The sequence below is a fragment of the Chiloscyllium plagiosum genome, chromosome 34, assembly GCF_004010195.1.
Source record: "Chiloscyllium plagiosum isolate BGI_BamShark_2017 chromosome 34, ASM401019v2, whole genome shotgun sequence".
NCBI classification, from domain to species: Eukaryota; Metazoa; Chordata; class Chondrichthyes; order Orectolobiformes; family Hemiscylliidae; genus Chiloscyllium; species Chiloscyllium plagiosum.
In genome coordinates this window covers 34,701,700-34,723,721 of record NC_057743.1, presented here as the reverse complement: position 1 = coordinate 34,723,721, position 22,022 = coordinate 34,701,700, and the positions used below count along the sequence as shown (strand labels likewise).

At 44.1% G+C, this 22,022-nt stretch overlaps 1 protein-coding gene across 1 annotated transcript in view; it reads right to left on the bottom strand.

Moving 5' to 3' along the window:
- Positions 1–5,806: 5,806 nt before the first annotated feature.
- The window catches only part of noc2l (NOC2-like nucleolar associated transcriptional repressor), a 169,239-nt gene continuing 153,023 nt past the window's right edge, over positions 5,807–22,022 (bottom strand). Inside the window, exons 18-19 of the mRNA XM_043676134.1 lie at positions 9,872–9,976; positions 5,807–6,468 (exon numbers count right to left, since the gene is read on the bottom strand). Coding sequence (XP_043532069.1) covers positions 6,350–6,468; positions 9,872–9,976 — 224 coding nt within the window. The 3' untranslated portion in view covers positions 5,807–6,349. The remainder of the gene's footprint in view (positions 6,469–9,871; positions 9,977–22,022) is intronic.

The window sequence follows — 22,022 nt, the reverse complement described above, 5'->3', positions numbered from 1 at the left end:
CTGTCTGGGCTGTTAGGGATGGGCAATAAATGTTGGCTCAGCCAGCAATGCCCTCATTACCATGAATGAATACAAATAAAAATTCTTCTTGTTGCCTATCCTGATGTCCAGAATGCAGAAACTGTGGTGAATTTCAGGACATGCCAGAGATAGGCCAGATATCCATCCATGCATATGGTCAAGATGGATGAGTTACATGAAAGTGTCTGTTTCTGTGCTGTACATCTTGATGACATCCATTTTGAAATAATGGTAGGCAGACTCAGCCAGGCCCCAAATGAAAATATTTGGTTCTGGTCACAGCAGAACAAGACTCAGCCCATAACAGCACTGAGGTCTCTTTGAGCCATTGAGCCATCGATAAACCTCAACTCCACTTTCCTGCCTTTTTCCCATAACCTTTCATTCCCTTGCTAATTAAACCTCTGTCTGTCACAGCCCTGAATATAAAAACCCAGCGTCTACAGCTGTCTGTGGTAAAGAATTCCACAGATTTACTCCCTCCACAGATAAGAAGTTGCTCTTCATCTCTGTCTTTGCTCTCAGCTATTATAGGATTTCAGAGGCCCAGGGAAATTGTTAGGGGCAGAAACTGATGTAGGCCTCAACAAGGGGGGATGGGTTGGTTCCAGATGTTGTAAAAAGTAAAAACGATGACTGCAGATGCTGGAAACCAGATTCTGGATCAGTGGTGCTGGAAGAGCACAGCAATTCAGGCAGCATCCGACGAGCAGCAAAATCGATGTTTCGGGCAAAAGCCCTTCATCCCGAAACGTCGATTTTGCTGCTCGTCGGATGCTGCCTGAATTGCTGGTTCCAGATGTTGCCCTCCCAACCACCCCCAATGAATGGCAGGATGGAAACCCAACTGAACTTGATCCAACCACCATCTGCTGACCTGGCAGGTAATTCATCCCAGTTCGAGGCAAGACCTGACTAGAATTTTGGACCTAAATGGATGTATCTATGTAGAATTCTTAGCGTTTTATGATTCAGACAGCATACAGTAAAGGTACGACACTTGAGATTGAGGGGTAGGGAATGCCTGCTTTATGGAAGATGGGTCGTTTGTGGTGAACATAAATAAATGTGGGAAGAGAGTCCCAATCGTAACGCTGGCATTGAGTGGGAATGGGGGGGGGGGGGGGGGGGGTTCCTGTCAGCTGTGCTCTCCCTTCTCACTGTAAACTTGTTCAAAGTCAGGCCCAGTTGAGGTATCTAACCGGGAGAAAGTGAGGACTGCAGATGCTGGAGATCAGAGTCAAAAAGTGTGGTGCTGGAGAAGCACAGCAGGTCAGGCAGCATCCAAGGGGCAGGAGAGTTGACGTTTCGAGCATAAGCTCTTCATCAGGAATTCCTGATGAATTCTTCATCGGATGCTGCCTGATTATGCTTTTCCAGCACCACACGTTTTGACTGAGGTATCTAACCGTCTACCTTAGACACACAGAGAATGGCTTCTGAGGCTTAGTATCTGCTGTTGACATCAGGGTGTGAGGAAAGATTCCAAATGAATATTCAGACCCTAATGTCAAATCCAACTGTGTCCTAAAGGGCATAACAAACTTTTTGTGAAGACAAAACCAACGTCCCATATTGGCTGGGGAGCAGGGGAACAGAACCAACTTCAGACAAGTTGCTAGGAGACTAGGACCTGAGGGCACAGCCTTAGAGTAAAACGAAAACCTTTTAGAACAGAGATAAGGAGAAATTTCTCCAGCCAGAGAGTGGGGAATCTAGGGAATTCACTACCACAGAAGGCTGTGGAGGCCAGGTCATTGAGTATATTTAAGACAGAGATAGATACGTTCTTGAGTATCAAGGGGATCATGGGTTGTGGGGAGAAAGCGGGAGAATGGGGTTGAGAAACTTATCAACCATGATTGAATGGCAGAGCAGACTCGATGGCTGAATGGCCTAATTTCTGCTCCTATGTCTTATGGTCTAAATGAAGCATAATTTACACAAAAGAAATCACCACTGGGGTGGGTCAGGGCTTTCAGGTACACTTGGTTCACAGTTAATCAGTGAAGTCAAATTGTTCATATCAAAACCTTCCCAGGGCATATAATTGCACAATTAAAACCACTGAACCTCACCCGACCAAGTTTTTACCCACTGTCACATTGCTATTAGTGATTTCTGACAATATTCAAAGGAAAAGCAACCTTGCCGCTTACCTTTCACAAAGACAGCAGGTTCACTAGAATCAGAAAACCTGAGAGGCCACAGGATTGACATGGTCCTTACTGGCCGTGCTCCTGTTCTTCAGACAAGCAGCACCCTTCAGGAGGAAACGGACGTGTTGAAGTGATACAGAAATAAACAGCAACAGAGCCTCTGTGTGTGAGAGAATGTGTATGTAAATGTGAGAGAATGTGAGTGAGAGAGAATGAGTGTGAGAATGTGTGTGTGAGAGAGAATGTGAGTGAGAATATATGAGTGAGTGAGTTTTATCTTAGCCTGCTTGGCACACCCTCCTCATTCCTGAAGAAGGGCTTATGCCCGAAACGTCGATTCTCCTTCTCCTTTGATGCTGCCTGACCTGCTGCGCTTTTCCAGCAACACATTTTTAAGCTCTGATCCCCAGCATCTGCAGTCCTCACTTTCTCCTGAGTGAGAGATAGTGTGCACTTAAGACACGATGTAGGAGCAAAATTAGACCATCCAGCCCATCACATCTGCTCTGTTATTCAATTATGATTGATATGTTTCTCAACCCCATTCTCCTGCCTTCTCCCTGTAACTCTCGATCCCCTCACTAATCAAGAACCTACCTATCTCTGTTTTCAATGCACTCAATGACTTGGCCTGCTTCTCAGAGCGTGTGTACCTGTGTGAGTAAGTAGGAGAAAGTGCGTATTTTTGTGTACGTCTGTGTGCACATTACCATAATGCAAATCCTTTACCTCCCAAATGAACGCCCATCTTTATTGAGTGTGCAGGCAAAGATGGAAGGGTCAGTCAAGGAGAAATGGCCACTGAAATCACCACCTCACTTAGCGACCAACTTTTCGAAGTTTAGAATTCAACAGGTAAGCGAACAAATCCTGACACTCTCTCAACCGCGTCGATTTAATGAGCCGCGGTGCCAGGTTTGCTCAGTTAGTACAACTCAACTCCGAGCACGGAAACTGCAGTCTCTGTGGGAGCCCTGGAGGCAAAGTGATGGTGCAGCCATTTCCATAAGGAGAAGGGAAATCTGAAGCCAGGCTCTTTTAGCCACAGAAGGGAGTCCTACACAACTCCATAGCATCAAAAACAACAGCTCAGGAAATTTGCCTGCTTCATATGCAAGCTCTTTAACTGACCCAGTTACTCATTCCAAATATTTAGCTCCTTTGGAGCAGAGCTGGTTTCTAGCCTTAAATGTATTCTTAACTAATATAAACTTGCGCTCTTTTGTTTACTAATAGTTTACGCATCAAGTAATTTATATTCTTGCTCTTTATAGATCTCATTATAAAGCAAAACATAGATCCCAAGAGGGAAAACAGCAGTATAATCTCAAAGGTATTACCCCTCTAGAATCATTGAAGCCTGACAGTGCAGAAAGAGGCCATTCAGCCCATCAAATCTGCACCGACCCTCCAAAGAGCATCCCACCCAGATTAGGTTAGGTGGATAAGCCATACCAAATTATTAGAGATTAGAGTGGTGTTGGAAAAGCACAGCAGGTCAGGGATCATCCGAGGAGCAGGAAAATCGACGTTTTGGGCAAAAGCCCTTCATAGCAAATTAGTATCCATGGATGTGCAGGCTAGGTGGATTGGCCATGGGAAATGCAGGGTTGCAGTCATAGTGTAGGGGATTGGGTCTGGCTGGCCTGCTCTTCTGAAGGGTCGGTTTGGACTCGACGGGCTAAATGGCCTGCTTCTACACAGTAGAAATTCTATGATTCTATCTGCTGGTTGGTGAATAGTCATTATTTTGTCCAAAAAACAAACATCAAGCTTGCATTAATTACCAGTGCATTTCAGTCCCGGTGAATTGGCCAGTTGTATTTTGACTGGAGTTCCCATTGTCACTCGGTATGAAGATCCGGTCACTCCCAGGACCGTGTCCACTGAAGGGCAGTGCGATTACCCCACTGTCAGTCCTCCACACGTTGCTGGAATATTTCAGCAGTTCTTGGCCCCAGCAGGATGAAGTAACTGAATTAACATCCTGACATGGTTAAAGTGAGCATCAAATATAATTCGGCCACCTCAAGACATAACCAGTCAATATTCCAAGCCAGATGACCATTTTTGAATTTATAACAACGCGGGGGGTGGGGGGGGATTATTCAGTCTCTTCAGCCTGTCCCACTGCTTAGTTAGAAAGTGGTTGATTTGTACCTCAACCTTATTTATCTGCCATTGTCTCGACACATTTAACTCCCAAAAACCTACTGTCTCATCTGATCCTGAACACTCATTGCTTTTTGGGGGAGAGAGCTCCACATTTCCTCCAGTCTTCGAAGATCTGAGGAACGGGCTTTGTGACTTCATGCCTGATTGGTGAGGCTGTAATTTTAACGTTAGGCCCTCTTCCTCCAGACAGGAGAAATAAATTCACTTTCTCTTTAACATAATTACTACTGATTTCTGATTTCACAACGATGGCCTCTTTAATCCTCAGCTGATGAGAAAATGAAAACATTCAAAGGAGGAAGGCACAGTGATTTAGAAGTACGAAAGGGGATCTCATAGAAATCTATAAAATTCCAACAGGACAAGATTAGATTAGATTCCCTACAGCGTGGAAACAGGCCCTTTGGCCCAGGCCAATCAGTCCACACCGACCATCCGAAGAGTAACCCACCCAGACCCATTTCCCTCTGACTAATGCACCTAACACTATGGGCAATTTAGCATGGCCAATTCACCTAACCTGCACATCGTTGGACTGTGGGAGGAAACCGGAGCACCTGGAGAAGCCCACGGAGAAATGGGGAGAATGTGCAAACTCCATACAGACAGTCACCCGAGGCTGGAATCGAACCTGGGACTCTGGTGCTGTGAGGCAGCAGTGCTAACCACTGAGCCACCATGCCGCCCTGACAGGGTAAATGCAGGAAGGATGATCTTGATTGACTGGAGAGTCCAGAAGCAGGGGTCACAGTCTAAGGATACAGGGTAGGCCATTCAGGATGGAGATGAGGAAACATTTCACCCAGAGAGAGGTGAAGCCTGTGGAATTGTCTGCCGCAGAAAGCAGTACAGGCCAAAACACCAAATGTTTTTAAAAAGGACTAAGATATAGTTCTTAGGGCTGAAAGGGATCAAAGGTTATGGGGAGGAAGTTGGAATTGAATTGGATGATCAGCCATGATCAGATTGAATGGTGGAGCAGGCTCGAAGGGCCGAATGGCCTACTCCTGCTCCTATTTTCCAAGTTTCTGTTTCCTCCCAACCTCCTTCATTTTCTATCTCCCAGCTGGGGCCAGGTTTGACAGAGTCCCTCTGCACCAGTGTCACATTCCAGCAGGTAACCTTTGTGGCTGAGCCTAGACTGGGAGGTTGGACAGGCGAGGCCCCAGGCCACAGCTCAGAGCTGCCCTCACTGAGCACCAATACCAGGCAGCTTTCAGCTGGGGTGTCTGGAGGGCAACAAGGTGCTGAAAACCCCTGTACATTCCCTCCCTCCCTCCCTCCACACAGAGGCACACTGAAACTTAACGTAAAACCAACTGCTGATCTGTTTACCTCAACTGCATGAGTTCCACTGCTATATAATCATGGATTACACTCTCAGGCAGAGAGGTACTCATTATAAGTCCTCATAGACCACTCTAGAAATAATGACTCAAATTTCTTTAAAGTGATACAAAACAGCCTCATCAATGCTTTTATTTCAAAATAAAATACCTGCTGGGAAACGACAAGAGTAAGAAAGCACAAGATGCAGTTTGACAATGCTGAAATAAAACTACAGATAGAAGATTGGAAATTGTGGAACAGAGCCATATGTCCAGATTTTACCCAACATGCCACAGTCTCGTCATCAAACTTCCTATGGGTCCATGTTCCTGATCCAGTGGTAACCATCTGGATTACAATTCCAGTGGCTACAGACTTGGTCAATTACTGTACTGGGTTGTTATTGATGTAACTCTTGTAAGCTTGCATATAAAAGGTTAAGGAATACCAGTGGTTGAAGATAATTTGGGCAGATGATCATTTTCACCACTCCGTCTGTCGATGACTGTTCAAGTTTGACGTAAATGAATTCCTTGCACATTGGGTCCTATGCTCCTTTTAAGACAGGACAGCTTGTCCGAACAATAGCTACCAACAAGACAATGGGACAATAAGACCAAGTGTAGAACTTCCACCACAGCCAGGATTCACACGCATCTCTCTCTTCAGTCTTCATCAGAGAACTCCAAATCTTCAACAATATCTTCCTCTCCTTCTGTGAGGGCCTTCAGGTCAGCCTGTGACAACTTATTTGGAGCTTTGCTGCTGGTTTGTGGAGAATCATCTGCATCAAAATTCGATGTGAAAACAGGTCATTAAAAAGTTATAGGATCACGTGGACTGATGCAACTTCACACAAGTCAGATATAAATTCCATAGCTCGCACAGAGATAGAGGAGGATGAAAATACTGATGCCCTCTTTATAAAATGACCTTCATCTTCCTAGTTAAACGCTTTGTCAAAAAAAAAAGTCTACTCTCTCAGGGTGGTTAGTCTGTGTAACTCCTCTTCAAAAGGCAATGGAAGCAGAGACTTTGAATAGCTTTGTATAAGGTGGATGGATTCTTGGTAAGCAAGGGGAAGTGATACGTTATGGGGCTAAGGGCAGGAATGTAGGTTTTGAGGTTCCAATCAGATCTTATTAAATGGCAGAACAGTTTCAAGGGACCAAATGATCCATTCCTGATCCTACTCTAAGTTCAATATTGAAGCCCAGTCCCTCCAATTTTAATGTAGGATTCCATATTGACCAATACTTATTTTTTCCTTTATCGGTTCACAGGATGAGGGTGGGCATTTATTGCCCACCCTTACGTGCCCAGTTAAGTGTCAACCACATTGATGTGCCTGGAGTCACATGTAGGCCAGACAAGGTAAAGAGAGCAGATTTCTTCCCTAAAGGACATTAGTGACCCAGATGGTTTTTCCAAAATTGATAATGGACTCATAGTCATCATTGTTAACCTAAATTCTGGAGTTTTTTTGATTGAATTCAAATTCCACCATCTGGCATGGCGGGATTTGAACTTAGGTCTCCAGGACATTACCTGGGTCTCTGGATTAACAGTCCAGTGATAAAGCTACCAGGTCACCACCTCCACTACTGAATAAAACACTAGGTTAGTATCTAGTGCTGTCAATTCAGAAAGAATTCCAATTCTTTTTTGGCCCATCACACAACAGAGGTTACAAAAGGTTTCGGATTGTCCAGACCTTATAAGGAATTCCCCATTACCTCAGACCAATTGTGGTGATTAGACCTTTAAGCTAGATTCCGCCTCTGCCTCATTATCCACACACCAAGCTTCCCCAGCTGTGGATTACCGAGATGGAGATCAAAAACAGGAAAACCAGCTGAATTCTCCCTCCTTTGTAGGAGTGTGGAACATTGGGCTGAATTGCCCAAAATTTGGAATCCACCAACTCAAGTCTACAACTTGATGGTTTCTGTGCCTCAGTGATTGATAAGTACCTTCACTTAGCTACTGGCATGATCTCTTTGTCCATCCTCTGTCACAATCTGCCACCATTTCACCTCACATTTAATTCTGCAGCAGTACAAAGCTCTACTACAGCATTTAGTTGGTAATTGTCTTCCTATTGAACCTGCACTGGCACACATTTGACGGGACCAGATAGGTCACAACATGTAATTGGCAATTCGTCAGCAGCACCACTGAATCTGAAGCATTTAATGAATCAGCCAGATTAATTACTGGGTAAGGCACCATGTTAATCAGCAGCTGGGAAACGCTGAGCTCAATTCACCAAGATCCTCTGACTGAAGACTGTGTCAGTCCAGGTCAAACAGCAGCTAAATGACAACTTGCCCATGATAAAACCATCAATAAGATATCATTGCTGCAAAATTGGCAAACCGGGTGCTTATCATCACTGTGATAGCCCAGCTAAAGGAAACTGGTTACATTTCAAGGAAAAGTCCAAAGCAGTCACCATAATTTATTAGGTCGATAATTTTGCTCTTCAGCGACAATTCTAGTGGAACGTTTCCCATGGATTAGCTTAGGGCAAAGCTCTCTTAATGACTTTACCATATCATTTTTTTCTCCCAAGCTATTATTTCTATTGATGTTCAGCTTAAAACTAGATTCCTGCTTTAAAGTGAGCTGCCACATTATTGGCTTCCCAATTAAAGGCACTCGCTCACAAGAGGCCAGGCGTAGTCGCAGAGCTCAGTCATTTCAAACAGATCTGTCGCTCCATGAGGTGCTGGGCATCACTGCTGCCAGTCACAGGACACTGTGAAACTGTTTAAAGCTGGAGTTACAGCAGAGGAAATGCAAGCCCCTCCGTCCTTCTGACCCCCCAAAAACAGCGTGCTTTGATAACCTGATTAGGGGACCTACCTCATTCCAGGATCAATGGGCTCACCATTCTGGTGGCAACTTTTACAGCTAACTTTGGACATCAGCTAGCTTGCTTGGCTGGCTGGCTGGTTTGTAACACCGAGTGATGCCAACAGCATGGGTTCAATTCCTGTACCGGTTGAGGTCACTGTAAAGTGCTCTCCTTCTCAACCACACCCCTCGCTCAAGGTTTGGTGACCTTCAGGCTAAACCATCAATAGAGTGAGACAGCTGATCCTCAGGGAGTGTGCTGACCTTACTGTTACCGCTAACATCACATCCCACCGTAACGGAGGGCAGCGTAACTTCACAACGCAATGCTGCAAGTGATTTAGTGGGGAGGTGGGAGTAGCGACCAGGTACTCAGAGGGCAAGATTTATATTCTGGAGAGACAGGTTCAAATCTTACCACAGCAGCTTGTGGAACTGTGAGAGAATGAGAATGTGAGAGTATGTGCACGTGAGAGAGAGAGAGAAAATGTGTGTGCATCTGTCTAGGTGTGTGTGCGCTCACGCCTATGAGTGTGACAGTGAGTGAGTCAGAGTGAATGCGTGCGCTGCAAGTGAGGGTGACAGACAAAGAGAAACAGAGGAAGTGTTAATGTGTGCAAATTAGTGCACAAGAATGAATGTGTTTGAGAGAGAGTGAGGGTGAGAGAGAGAGAGTGAGTGAGTATGGGTCAAAGAGAGAGAAAGAGAGGGAGTGGGTGAGAGACACACAGAGAGAGAGAATGTGTGTGGGTGACTGAGAGAGAGTCAGAGAGAGAGAGTGAGGAGGTGTGTGAGAGAGAGAGAAAAAGAGAGACCATTTTGAGAGTGCCTATGTAAAAGTAAGAAATAGAAACTCATTCAACCCTCTCTGCACATCAATTCTGTCAAAAGGACATTTGTTTTTCATTTTGGAACTGTTCAAAATATATTTTCCTTGGAGATGTTCACTGTCCAGGAGGTCACTAGCTACTACTGACACCATGCAATGTATTCAAACTATGAGGTAATACATTTGGGGAAGACTAACAGGGCAAGGAAATGCACAATAAATGATTGGCTGCAGAGTAACAATGGGGCCTTGTCTACAGATCCCTGAAGGGAGCTGGATAGATAGAATGGTCAAGAAGGCACAAGGAATACTTGCCTTTATCGCCACAGAATACATGAGCAGAGAAGCTAAACTGGAACTGGACTCAACTCGAGTCAGGCCCTCTATGGTGCAGAGGTTATGTCCCTACCCTTAAACGGGGAGGCTGGGATTCTAGTCCCATCTGTACCAGAGGTGTGTAATAACATTTCTGAACAGGTCGATTGGAAATAATACGTACCTTCTAATTCACTTTCAGAAGATAATACATCATCATCCTCATCGCCCTCTCCGCTCATGTCAGACAGATCCTCCAGGAAGTCTTCATCACCCTCCTTTGATACTCCTGCAAGAGTACAGATAAGATGAAGAGAGTCAAGTTCATTGCCATGCCAACACGGGTTCCACACAAGCAATTCCCCTGCCAACCCTCACACATTGTTGACAAGGTGGTGAGAATGGCTGACCCTTCAGTACAGCTCAATGTGCATTTTGAGGTCTACAAATATCTCTGAGGCCACTACCATCTATCAAACCACTGAGACAACCAACCAGGCTTTCCAATACATTCTCCCCACCTCCATTAACAAAAACAAGGTTGAGACAAGGAGAGGTGCAAAAGGATCTGACGAGGTTACAATACTTGTTTGACCTCAGCTGGATTACTGCGTGTCGCAATGGACGCCACATTATAGGAAGGATGTGAACACACTGGAGAGATTGCAAAAACACTTTACAAGAATGGTTCCAGGGATAAGAAACTTCAGGACAGATTGAAGAAGTCGGGACTGTTCTCCTTGGAGAGAAGGCAGCTCAGAGGGGATCTCATAGAGGTTTCCAAACTCCTGAGTGGGCTAGAGAGAAACTGTTCCTGCTTGTAAAAGGAACAAAAACGAGAGGGCATTGACCTAAAATGATGTGCAAAATCAGCAAGGGTGATGTGAGAAATGTTGACACACAGGGAGCATTACGGTACAGAATGCACTGCCTGGAAACGGGGGTGGAGGTGGGTTCAACTGAGACATTCAAAAGGGCACTGGATGATAATTTGGATAGGAACAATATCGGAGGGTTAGGAGATATGGACAGGGCAGAGCTCAGTAACTGTAACATGGAAAGTTGAATGCCCTGCACACACTGCGATCAGGTAATCATGCTGCAGGCTTTTGTGATTTTAAAAACAAAATCACAAATAGAATCAAAAGATCTCTAAGCTACTGAACAGAACAGTTTGCAGCTTTTCAGGTATTAATTTATTGAGCTCCTTATCATCCTTCATTCAGTTTTTATGTTCATCCTGAAAATCAATTTGATCAACATGCTGGGGGAAGCCAGTGAATTATCTCCAAACCATTTGGAAATGGTGCTAATGTTTAAAAGCATTGTGCCTGGATTGATTATTATCAGATATCTGTGGTTATCACTGTAATAATCACTACAAAAGCCTCCAGATATGTCTTTTCCACAGTTCTGCTTTGCTCCCTAATATTGGGGGGGGGGGGGGTTGGGGGGAAGTGGTGCTTATATGATCAGAGTTGTCTTGGAGCATTCCCTGGCCATAGAATGTGAATGGAAAGATTATTCTGCTTCTACGCCCCTCTCACTGTTCCCTGTTGGCTATTACTTTGGTATCAAGGTTCTGTTTTCCACCCCAGCCAACAGTTTTTTTTAAATAACTGCTGCCTACAAATACCTACAAAAACTCTCTGTTAGATGGCACCCTACAAAAAAGACAATTAAGTAAGAGTGTATTCACTAGCCACACGACCCCTCTCACTAGTATCCTCACATACAGATGAGGAAGGATACCACTTTGAGTGGGATAGTACATCCATCCCAGAACAAGCCAAACAGAGAATTTCTAGAAGCTTGGCATTCCAACCAGAACTCTTATCAACAAACACATTGACTTAGATCCCATTTACCACCCCTTGAGAAAAAGAACAGGAAATGGCATCACCACAGGAAATGACATCACCAACCCACGGAAACATATAATAAAGAGCGGGCCGTGCTTCATCTGGAGGTTCATTGATGACGTTACCTCGTGTGGTGATGAAATGTCTGAAACTGAACCTTCCAGCTCAGTGTATTCACTGTTGTAATGCAGCAACCAATTTGTACACAGCAAGCTCCCACACATAGCTACAATGACCAAATGATTTCAGGATGTGAATTATTGGGATAAAGACTTTCCAGCACATTAGGGAGATCACCCCAGTCAAGCAATTGTGCTTCAGGGTGTTTAACGTGTCCCTGAGGGGTTAGACCAGGGCTCGTCCTAACACCTTGCAAAACACAGCAGCATTCCATCACAACTAGAATTTAAGCTGACGTCCTGGGGCTGAGGCTCAAACCCACATGTACTGGATTAGAGATGAGGACACTGCCAACTGAGCCATGGCCAATGTGTGCATGAATGCATGTGTGTGCACATACCTGTGTGTGCATGTCTCAGTTAAAGAGTCATAGATTCTTACAGCATGGAAACAGACCCTTAGGTCCAAATACTCCATGCCAACCATGTTCCCAAACCAAACTAGTCTCACTTGCCTACATCTAGCCCACATCCAGCCAAACCACACCCATTCACATACTTATCCAAATGTCTTTTAAACATCATAACTGTACCTATATCCAACACTTCCTCTAGCAGTTCATTCCACACACCAACTACTCAACTTCACCTGATGAAGGAACAGAGCTCCAAAAGCTTGTGATTTTAAATAAACACGTTGGACTATCACCTGGTGCCACATGACTTCTGACTTTGTCCATCCCAGTCCAACACTGGCATTTCCACATCATTATCATGCTTTACAGAGTGAATCATAGGTTCAGTCTCTCAGTCTTGCTGATAGTACATACCTATGTGTTCTTTGCTGCCTTCCCCTCCCTGTCAGTCAAACCGGCTTTGATTTTCCCCCAAACTGTGACCCAATGCTTTATCTAACTGCTCATCACCCGACTTTACCTCCTGAACACCAGGCATGCAGTCTGTACATGCTTGTGTCTCAGTCAGTGCACACGTGTGTCTGTCTCTCTCTCTCTGTTGGTGCACATGTGTGTATGTGTGCACGCATCTCAGTCTGTGTATGTTTGCGCATGCGCGTACAGGTGTGAGTGCTCACACCTTGCTATTGGAGCCAGACCAGACACAGGAAATTTTGCACCTTGTGTGAACTGATGCTGAATATTCATCACTCTGTCTTCCTGCTCCAAACTAGAACAGCTAACAATGATGGGGCATGGCTGTTTTTAAACTCCTTCCTAATGGAGCTCTGCATGTTGAGTGATAATGTGGGAAGGGTGCAATAAACTTGGTGTGCAGTGATAACCATTTAGCATGCTCTGTACAACAGTATTCCCAATCTATAGCAGCAAGGATTCTTCCTTAGGAAGGGCTTTTGCCCGAAACGTCGATTTTCCTGCTCCTCGGATGCCGCCTGACCTGCTGTGCTTTTCCAGCACCACTCTAATCTAGACTCTGGTTTCCAGCATTTGCAGTCCTTGTTTTTACCCACTATTCACTAGGCACTGATGAAGAAGCAACACTTCGAAAACTAGTGTTTTCAAATAAACCCTTTGGATTATAAAGCAGTGTCAGGTGCTTTTTGATGCTGACTAACCCAGCACCTCCACATCTTGAGAGTACCACAGCCAAAGGATTTTCGGCAGAGAAGCTGGAGCAGAGGAGAGAGTATAGGAGAAAGAAGTTGAAACTTTAATTCTGCTTCTGCAGATCAATTTTCTTCAATCCTTAAGAACGTTACTCAAGTTTTGAAAATAAAAGAAACGTTTGCACATACAGAGCCTCTCATAACCTCTGGATGACTAAAGGAATACTTTGGAATCTTCCCTCACACAGTCTCAACAACGACAATGAGTTAAAAGACCAGTTCACTTGTTCACTGATTGGTTGTAGTGTGGGTTTTTCAGCTCTCGATACAAGTCTGGGCCAGACCTTTTGGTTACAATTGAAGACTATTCCTTGTTACACTGGCCATGACGGGGAGGCTAACGGAGCAGTAGGCTCCAGTACGTGTAGGCTTGGACCTCCAAGTGGAACACCAACAGCTTGACCATGGAGGTCATGGTGAGGTCACAGCTCACCTCAAGGGACTCACTTACAGATTCATTCATGAATAACGTTTGATAGATAACTATTTGTCAGGAAGCCCAGGGGAAACTACTGACACCACCCCCCCTACCCCCTTCCTTGACATCCAACAAAGAGAGCAGCTGAACGCCTCATCCAAACGTTTGGCAAAACCGCATTCCATGATTTTTGGTTTTTGTGTTGGACTGAGATGAAAACTCATGACCTCGTTAACTCAGGCGAGGTCACTACCAACTCAGGCATGAGAGTTCCCACTCACTATGTCAATGCTTCAGAGCAAAAATAAATGCACATATTATTATTATAATACATAAGCATGCTTTATTTGCAACAGTAATTTTGTGCTAATAATACAAGCTAGATCATAAATGCGTGAGCAGACTCCATTGCAAAAGCAACCGCAGTTGGTCATAAGCAGAGGATTGTGAATCTTTCATTGTGCAGCCATCAAATCCACTAGTTTAACCAATCCACACACAGAGGGGGAGGAACCCAGGGACAAATGACAAGAAATCATATTTTGCTGTTGTTACCGAAACCCACATCACAAGGTTTGTTCAGCGTAATTTAATTAAGTTGAAGACATTAACCTCTTCAAATTGCAATCCCCAGGGCAAACTAAGGTTTCAAAACCAAAGAGCTCAATTTAACTTACAAGGTGAAAATCAGATTACAGTACAATTTAACTCCTTACACACTCCAAGGTGCAATGTGGAGTTGGTGAAGATAGAACTTAAATTCACTGAGCCAGCTGATGGCCTTAAAATAATAGCTCTCTTACCCACGTGAAGGAGTCCTTACTAATGTTGATGCCTTGCAGTTCTTATATTGGAGATAAATGCAAAACTCTGCCCTTGCTATTTTAATCAGGCCACTTTTAAACATTGGAAGAAATGTTTAGGAGTTTGGATGCTGGAAGTGCAGATCAACAATAAATCCGGAATCTGCAATTTCTTTTAGAGAGAGATGAACAAATACTTGGAAGGATGAAAAGAAATCAAAACGAATTCTCCTAGCAGCACCACAGTAACCCTTTGAGAGAGATATCACAGACAAGAAGGGCTGAGTATTGTTTATCTTGTATGTACTGAGACCACAGGTAAGTGATGAGACAGTGGAGGGTGCACCCTCTCGATTTTCACTTGCAGAATAGGTGGTGCTCATACGAGACATTTTAGCGCAATTACATAAACAAGTTAAAATATAGAACATTGGATTTGAAACCAATCCAGTGCATTTTCACTGCGGTTTCTCCCTTCTGAAAGCAAACAGATTTTGATCCACTTGGTTGAAACCTCAGATATGACAGCTTAAGCTGATACGTTCACCCCTCAAAGCCTGACATCAATGTCAGGTCATTATGGCTTTGCAATAACTTGTTTTGCTCATGTGGAATGAATTGGCATCAAGTACACAAACCACTTCTTCAGGAATTCCACCCAAGAGCAGTTTGGGCTATGGCATCATATGGGCTGTGTTTATTGTGTAACTGTAAGCTGGTTTACAATAGTTTATTAAGTGGCATTATTGCTGGATTGTTAATCCAGAAACCCAGCTAATGTCCCGAGGGCTCCGGTTCAAATCCCACCATGGCTGAGGGTGAAATGTGAATTCATTAAAGAATCTGGAATCGAGGGTCTACTAATGACCACAAATACATTGCTAATTGTCAGAAAAATGCCATCTGGTTCTGTAATGTCCTTCAGTGAAGGGAAACTGCCATCTTTACCCAGTCTGGCCTACATGTGACTCCAGACCCACAGCAATCTGGTTGACTCTTAACTGCCCCCCTGGGCAGTTAGGGATGGGCAATAAATGCCTCACCAGTGACGCTTCCATCCCATGAATGAACAAAACAAAAATTAGGTCATGCAGAAGTGGGTTCACGGATACTCTTGCATCTTGAAGACATTGGGAAGAAATGAGGTTCAAAGCAGAAACCATTAATGAACACCTAAAGGTTAAATTAGACATGTTTTTATCTGTTCTAATCATTTTTCACACTTTTATCATTTTAATATTGCTCCATTATTTCCAGAGGAACACGTCCCATTTTAAATACTTGGTTTTCATTCACGAAGTACAGCATGAGATACACCAGCCTGTCACAGGAAATGATCAAGTATAGACTTCAGGTAAACCAGGGTGACGGAGCCGGGGGATTTAGACTAAGGCCAACAGATGTCATCCAGTTCCCAAAGCAAATCCTACTTTCTCTGCTTATTTTTATCTTTCCATATTAAAAGATGTAGTTGCATTGGAGACTATTCAGAGATTAATTACAGTCATAGAGTTGTACAGCATGGATACAGATCCGTTTGGTCCAACTTGTCCATGCCGATCAGATATCCTAAGTTAATCTGGTCCTTTGCCAGCACTTGGCCTACATTGCTCTAAACCCTTCCAAATCACATACCCATCCAGATGCCTTTTAAATGTTGTAATTATACCAGCCTCAATCACTTTCCCTGGCAGCTCATTCCATAAACACACCAATCTGTGTGAAAACATTACCCCTTAGGTCTCTCTCACATCTTTCCTCTCTTAGCTTTAACCTAGGCCCTCTAGTTTTGGACTCCCCTATCTTAGGGAAAAAGACCTTAGCTACTCACTCTAGCCATGCCCCTCATAATTTTACAAATCTCTATAAGGTCACCACCCCTCAACCTCCGACGCTCCAGGGAAAACAGCCCCAGGTTGTTCAGCCTCCCCCGACAGCTCAAACCCTCCAACCCCAGCAACATGCTTGTGAATCTCTTCTGAACACTTTCAAGTTTAACAAAATCCTTCCTGTAGCAGGGAGACTAAAACTGCATGCAGTATTCCAAAAGTGGTCCAACCAAAGTCCTGAACAGTTGCAACATGACCTCCCAACTCCTATTCTCAATGCATTGACCAATAAAGACAAGTGTACCAAATGCCTTCTTCACTATTCTGTCTACCTGGGAGTCCAGTTTCAAGGAGCTATGAACCTGTATCCCAAGGGGAGAGATGCAAAGCTTGTTTTATGAGGAGAGATTGAGCGGTTTAGGCCTATACTTGTTAGAGTTTAAAGATTAGATTAGATTACTTACAGTGTGGAAACAGGCCCTTCGGCCCAACAAGTCCACACCACCCCGCCGAAGCGCAACCCACCCATTCCCCTACAGTTACCCCTTACCTAACACTACGGTCAATTTAGCATGGACAATTCACCTGACCTGCACATCTTTGGACTGTGGGAGGAAACCGGAGCACCCGGAGGAAACCCATGCAGACACGGGGAGAATGTGCAAACTTCACACAGTCAGTCACCTGAGGCGGGAATTGAACCCAGGTCTCTGGCGCCGTGAAGCAGCAGTGCTAACCACTGTGCCACCGTGCTGCCCACGGTGAGAAGAAAGAAAATTGGGGTATAAGGTACGAAAGGGGATCGACAAATTGGACGTAGAAAGGATGTTTCCTCATGAGGGGTGATCTAGAATAAGTCTTTGCTTTAGGGTAAGGGATAGTAAATTTAAAAACAGAGATGAGGAGAAATTACTTCTCTCAAGGGTTGCAAATCTGTGGAATACACAATCCCAGAGGGGGGTGGATGCTGGGATATTAAGTATATTTAAGGAGGAGATGGACAGATTTTTAATTAGTGACGGGCTGAAAAGTTATTGGGAAATGAACTGGAAAGTGGAGCTGAGGCTGTGATGAGATCAGCCATGATTGTACTGAATGTTGCAGCAGGCTGGAGGGGCCGAATGGCCAATTCCTGCTCCCGGTTCTTACCTTAAGTTCCTATAGCTAAGTTGAAGAACAGAAACATTTCTCTCTCAAGGGTTTCCTTCGACATTCTGTGCGACAAGAGAATTGTCAGCTGGGAAATAAGGCTCCAGATTTCTGAAACTAGGAGAAAGTGAGGATGCTGGAGAGTCAAAGTCAAATTTCTGAAGGAGCCCTGAATGCAAACTCGAGAGACACACAAAGCTTTCTCATTTCATTAAAACAAAAAGACAGGGCACAGTCGCAATCTATGTGGGATTGAGACTCCTCAGAAAACTAGTCATCAACTCTCTTAATCCCATCGCCAAGGGCTTCCCCAGCAGGGAAACCCAGTGCAATAATGGATTTGCACACAGCACTACCAAATGTGGGGAAGCAGCTTGTGAGCTCAGAGGCTCAGCAGCAGTCTTTTGGGAGGCCAGATGTCTCATGAAATGTGTGCAAGCAAATCTGATTCAAGGGTTGACAAGTAAGCATTTGGGCTCAAGACAGCTTGACAAGAGAGGAGGTTTTAAAAGAAAAACACATGCGATATTCAAACTTGGAATGCTTCGTTAAGTCCAACTCATGTTGCTGATTAACTGGAAACCCAATACTCTCAGCTCACCCAACAACGGGACCTTCTCCCTTCCCTGTTTCATGCACTTTCTGTTGGACGCATTGCATTCCTACTTTCAGATGGCGACCATGACTCACCTCCAAGTGGGGGAGATAGAAAGAAGCCTGTTTACAGAGTAACTTTTCCACATCACACCCTGATTGAGAATACCTCAATGCCTGGTTCATAGAACTTTGCCTGAGAGATCTGAATTGGATTCAGTTCATCGTCTTCCATAAAATCAAATATTGGAGACGCCAGTTCATTTTTCATAATGAATTTGGGGAACATTAAATTCAAGCAAATTCTGTCAGTGAATAATCGCTGGAGAATAAAGCCTGTATCTTGTATTAGTGTGCTGAGGTGCAACATGCAGTTAGAATTGAAATATTTTTTGCTGGAATATTTACTTTCAGATTTCTGTTCTCACCCCTCGCTACACTGAAAAGCTTTGAAAATGCTTTTTGAATATTTAACTCCTTAATTCTGGGCAGAATTACCATTCAGTATTTGCATTGGTGTAACAATTATAGAGGGAGGTCACGTGACACAAAGCATGTCAATATCAGGAGGAGATTTTGACATTTATAGGATGATCACTGATGTGTTCGCACATCGCAATTACCAAATTGTCACAAAGATATTGAAAATAATGCTTCGCGGTCATCTTGAGACTCTGTTTAAAACTATAAGGCTGCACTTTATTGAGGTAATGTGGAAAATTAACAGTTGCCACTTAAAACATGTATATATTAACTGTGCCCCACTTTGGAGTGACTACAGAAATGGAACATAGTTTAAGTGTTGAATACAATCCAAACTCTCTGGAAATCATATTGATCCTCCTCTTTATAATGTGTTCTTTGAGTTCAGCGTTACATAATGGGGAAGGAATCAAATTATGGATTCCATCATTCATGTGATCAGGCTTCATTTTTACATATAAATTCAACAGTGTGTCTTTGCGCAGCTGAGCCTAAATTGCTTAAATTCTTTTGTAGGTTTCTAGGAGATCTCCACGCCCCCCCCTCCCATTACTCTCCTAAACGGTAGTGAATGTATCATGTAGACATTCCTACATAATGGCAATAATTTACTGGTTGAAGCACTTGATTTGAAAGTAGCGATTCATGTACAATATTTTGCAATTTTCTAAAGTAGTACAGGCCCTCATATTTCCCTTCAATTTCCACATTTTGCACCAATTTTGATTGTGCATAATGCCAGTTATTCTCCAATCGATATCGTGGATACACCTCACCTTGTGGGGGGGGGGTCAGTTGGCTGGCCGGCTGGTTTGCAATACATAGTGATGCTAACAGTGAGAGTTCAAATCCTGCACCAGCTGAGGTAAATTCACCTTCTCAACCTTTCCCCTGTTCTGAGGCGTGGTGACCCTCAGGTTAACCCACCACAAGACTGACGTACAACACAGAAACAGGCCCTTTGGTCCAACTCATCCATGCCGACCACACATCCCAACCTAATCGAGTCCTATTTGCCAGCACATGAGCCCATATCCCTCTCAACCCTTTGTAATCATATACCCATCCAGATGCCTTTTAAATGCTGTCATTGTACCAGCCCCCACCACTTCCTCTGGCAGATCATTCCATACACACACCACACTCTGCGTGAGAAAGTTGCCACTTAGGTCTCTTTTATATCTTTCCCCTCTCACCCTAAACCTATACCCTCTAGTTCTGGACTCTCCCAACCCAGGGAAAAGACTTTGCCTATTTACCCTATCCATGCCCCTCATGATATTATAAACCTCTATAAGGTCACCCCTCAGCCTCTGCCACTCCAGGGAAAAAAGCCCCAGCCTGTTCAGCCTCTCCCTATAGCTCAAATCCTCCAACCCTGGCAATGTCCTTGTGAATCTTTTCTGAACCCTTTCAAGTTTCACAACATCTTTCCAATAGGAAGGAGACCAGAATTGCACGCAATATTCCAACAGTGGCCAACCAATGCTCTGTACAGCCGCAACATGACCTCCCAACTCCTGTACTCAATACTCTGACCAATAAAGGAAAGCATACCAAACACCTTCTTCACTATCCTATCTATCTAAGACTCCACTTTCAAGGAAATATGAACCTTCACTCCAAGGTCTCTTTGTTCAGCAACACTCCCTAGGACCTTATCGTTAAGTGTATAAGAAGTCCTGTTCTGATATGGTCTTCCAAAATGCAGCACCCCGCATTTATCTGAATTAAACTCCATCTGCCACTTCTCAGCCCATTGGCCCATCTGATCAAGAACCCGTTATAATGTGACGTAACCTTCTTCACTATCTACTACATCTCCAATTTTGGTGTCTTCTGTAAACTTAGTAACTGTATCTCTTATGTTCACATCCAAATCATTTATGTAAATCATGAAAAGAAGTGAACCCAGTACCAATCCTTGTGGCACTCCACTGGTCACAGGCCTCCAGTCTGAAAAACAACTCTCCACCACCACCCTCTGTCTTCTACCTTCAAGCCAGTTCTGTATCAAAATGGCTAGTTCTCCCTGTATTCCACGTGATCTAACCTTGCTAATCAGTCTCCCATGGGGAACCTTGTCAAACGCCTTAACGAAGTCCATATAGATCAACATTCACTGGTCTGCCCTCATCAATTCCGTTTTCTCTCTGAAGAGGGAGCTGTCCTATGCTGCAGTATGATGATGGCAACTTTAACTTTACACCTCTCCCACACCAACAGCAAATGATATAAAAACAGCAAATTAATTCATGTGACTTCAACTGCAATTTACTCACTCATAATGGGTAAATTCCCAACAGCAATACACATATAGAGTCAAAAATTAGGTTTAAAGTGATGTGCAAACAAAGCAAATATGATGCAAGAAATAAACTTTCAGCGAGTAGTTAGGGTACGAATGCACTGCCTTGGGCAGTTATAATGTGGGGGCGGGAGGCAGGATAATGGCATTAAGCAATGACGCTCATTTGAGCAGCTCGCGCAGATACAATGGGCCAAATGGTATTCGTCCACACCGTGGTTTTCAATCTTGTTTAACAAACAGGATCCTGCCTGAGCCGTTTCAGGTGATATTGGTTAGAAAGTGGAATGGGAGCAATAATTGGATCAGGGAATTGGCTGGAATTCAGTCCTCATTTTAAAGCCACTATAATTCTGTCACTGTTCTGACTTGTACTACTTTTCATTTGTATTATTTCCTGTTGGAAGGCGAAGCATACAGAAATTTCTCCTCATCTCAGTCCAAAATGGTTTGCCCTATAACCTTCGACTGTGGCTCCTCGGTTCTGGACTCCTCGGTCAGGAACATGCTGCCTATATTTACCTTGTCTGGTCTTGCTCAAATTTTACAGGTTTACATGATTTCCACCCTCATTTTTCTAAATTTCCGCAACAATGGACACCTTGTAGCAACAGAGCTACCTGTCCCCACCAACTAAGCCCTTCCCACTCTCACTGGGACAGTCATAGAGTCATACAGCATGGAAACAGACCCTTCGGTCCAACCAGTCCGCGCCGAACATAATCCCAAACTAAAGTAGCCCCACCCGCCTGCTCCCGGCCCATATCCCTCCAACCCTTTCCTATCCATGTACTCGTCCAAATGTCTTTCAAATGTTGTAACTGTACCCACATCCACCACTTCCTCTGGAAGCTCATTCCACACGCGTACCACCCTCTGTGTAAAGTATTTGCCTCTTGTCTTTTCTTTAAAATCTCCGTCCTCTCAGCTTACAAATATGTGGCACGGTGGTTAGCACTGCTGCCTCACAGCGCCAGAGACCTGGGTTCAATTCCCGCCTCAGGCGACTGAATGTGTGGAGTTTGCACATTCTCCCCATGTCTGCGTGGGTTTCCTCCGGGTGCTCTGGTCCTCTCACAGTCCAAAAATGTGCAGGTTAGGTGAATTGGCCGAGCTAAATTACCTGTA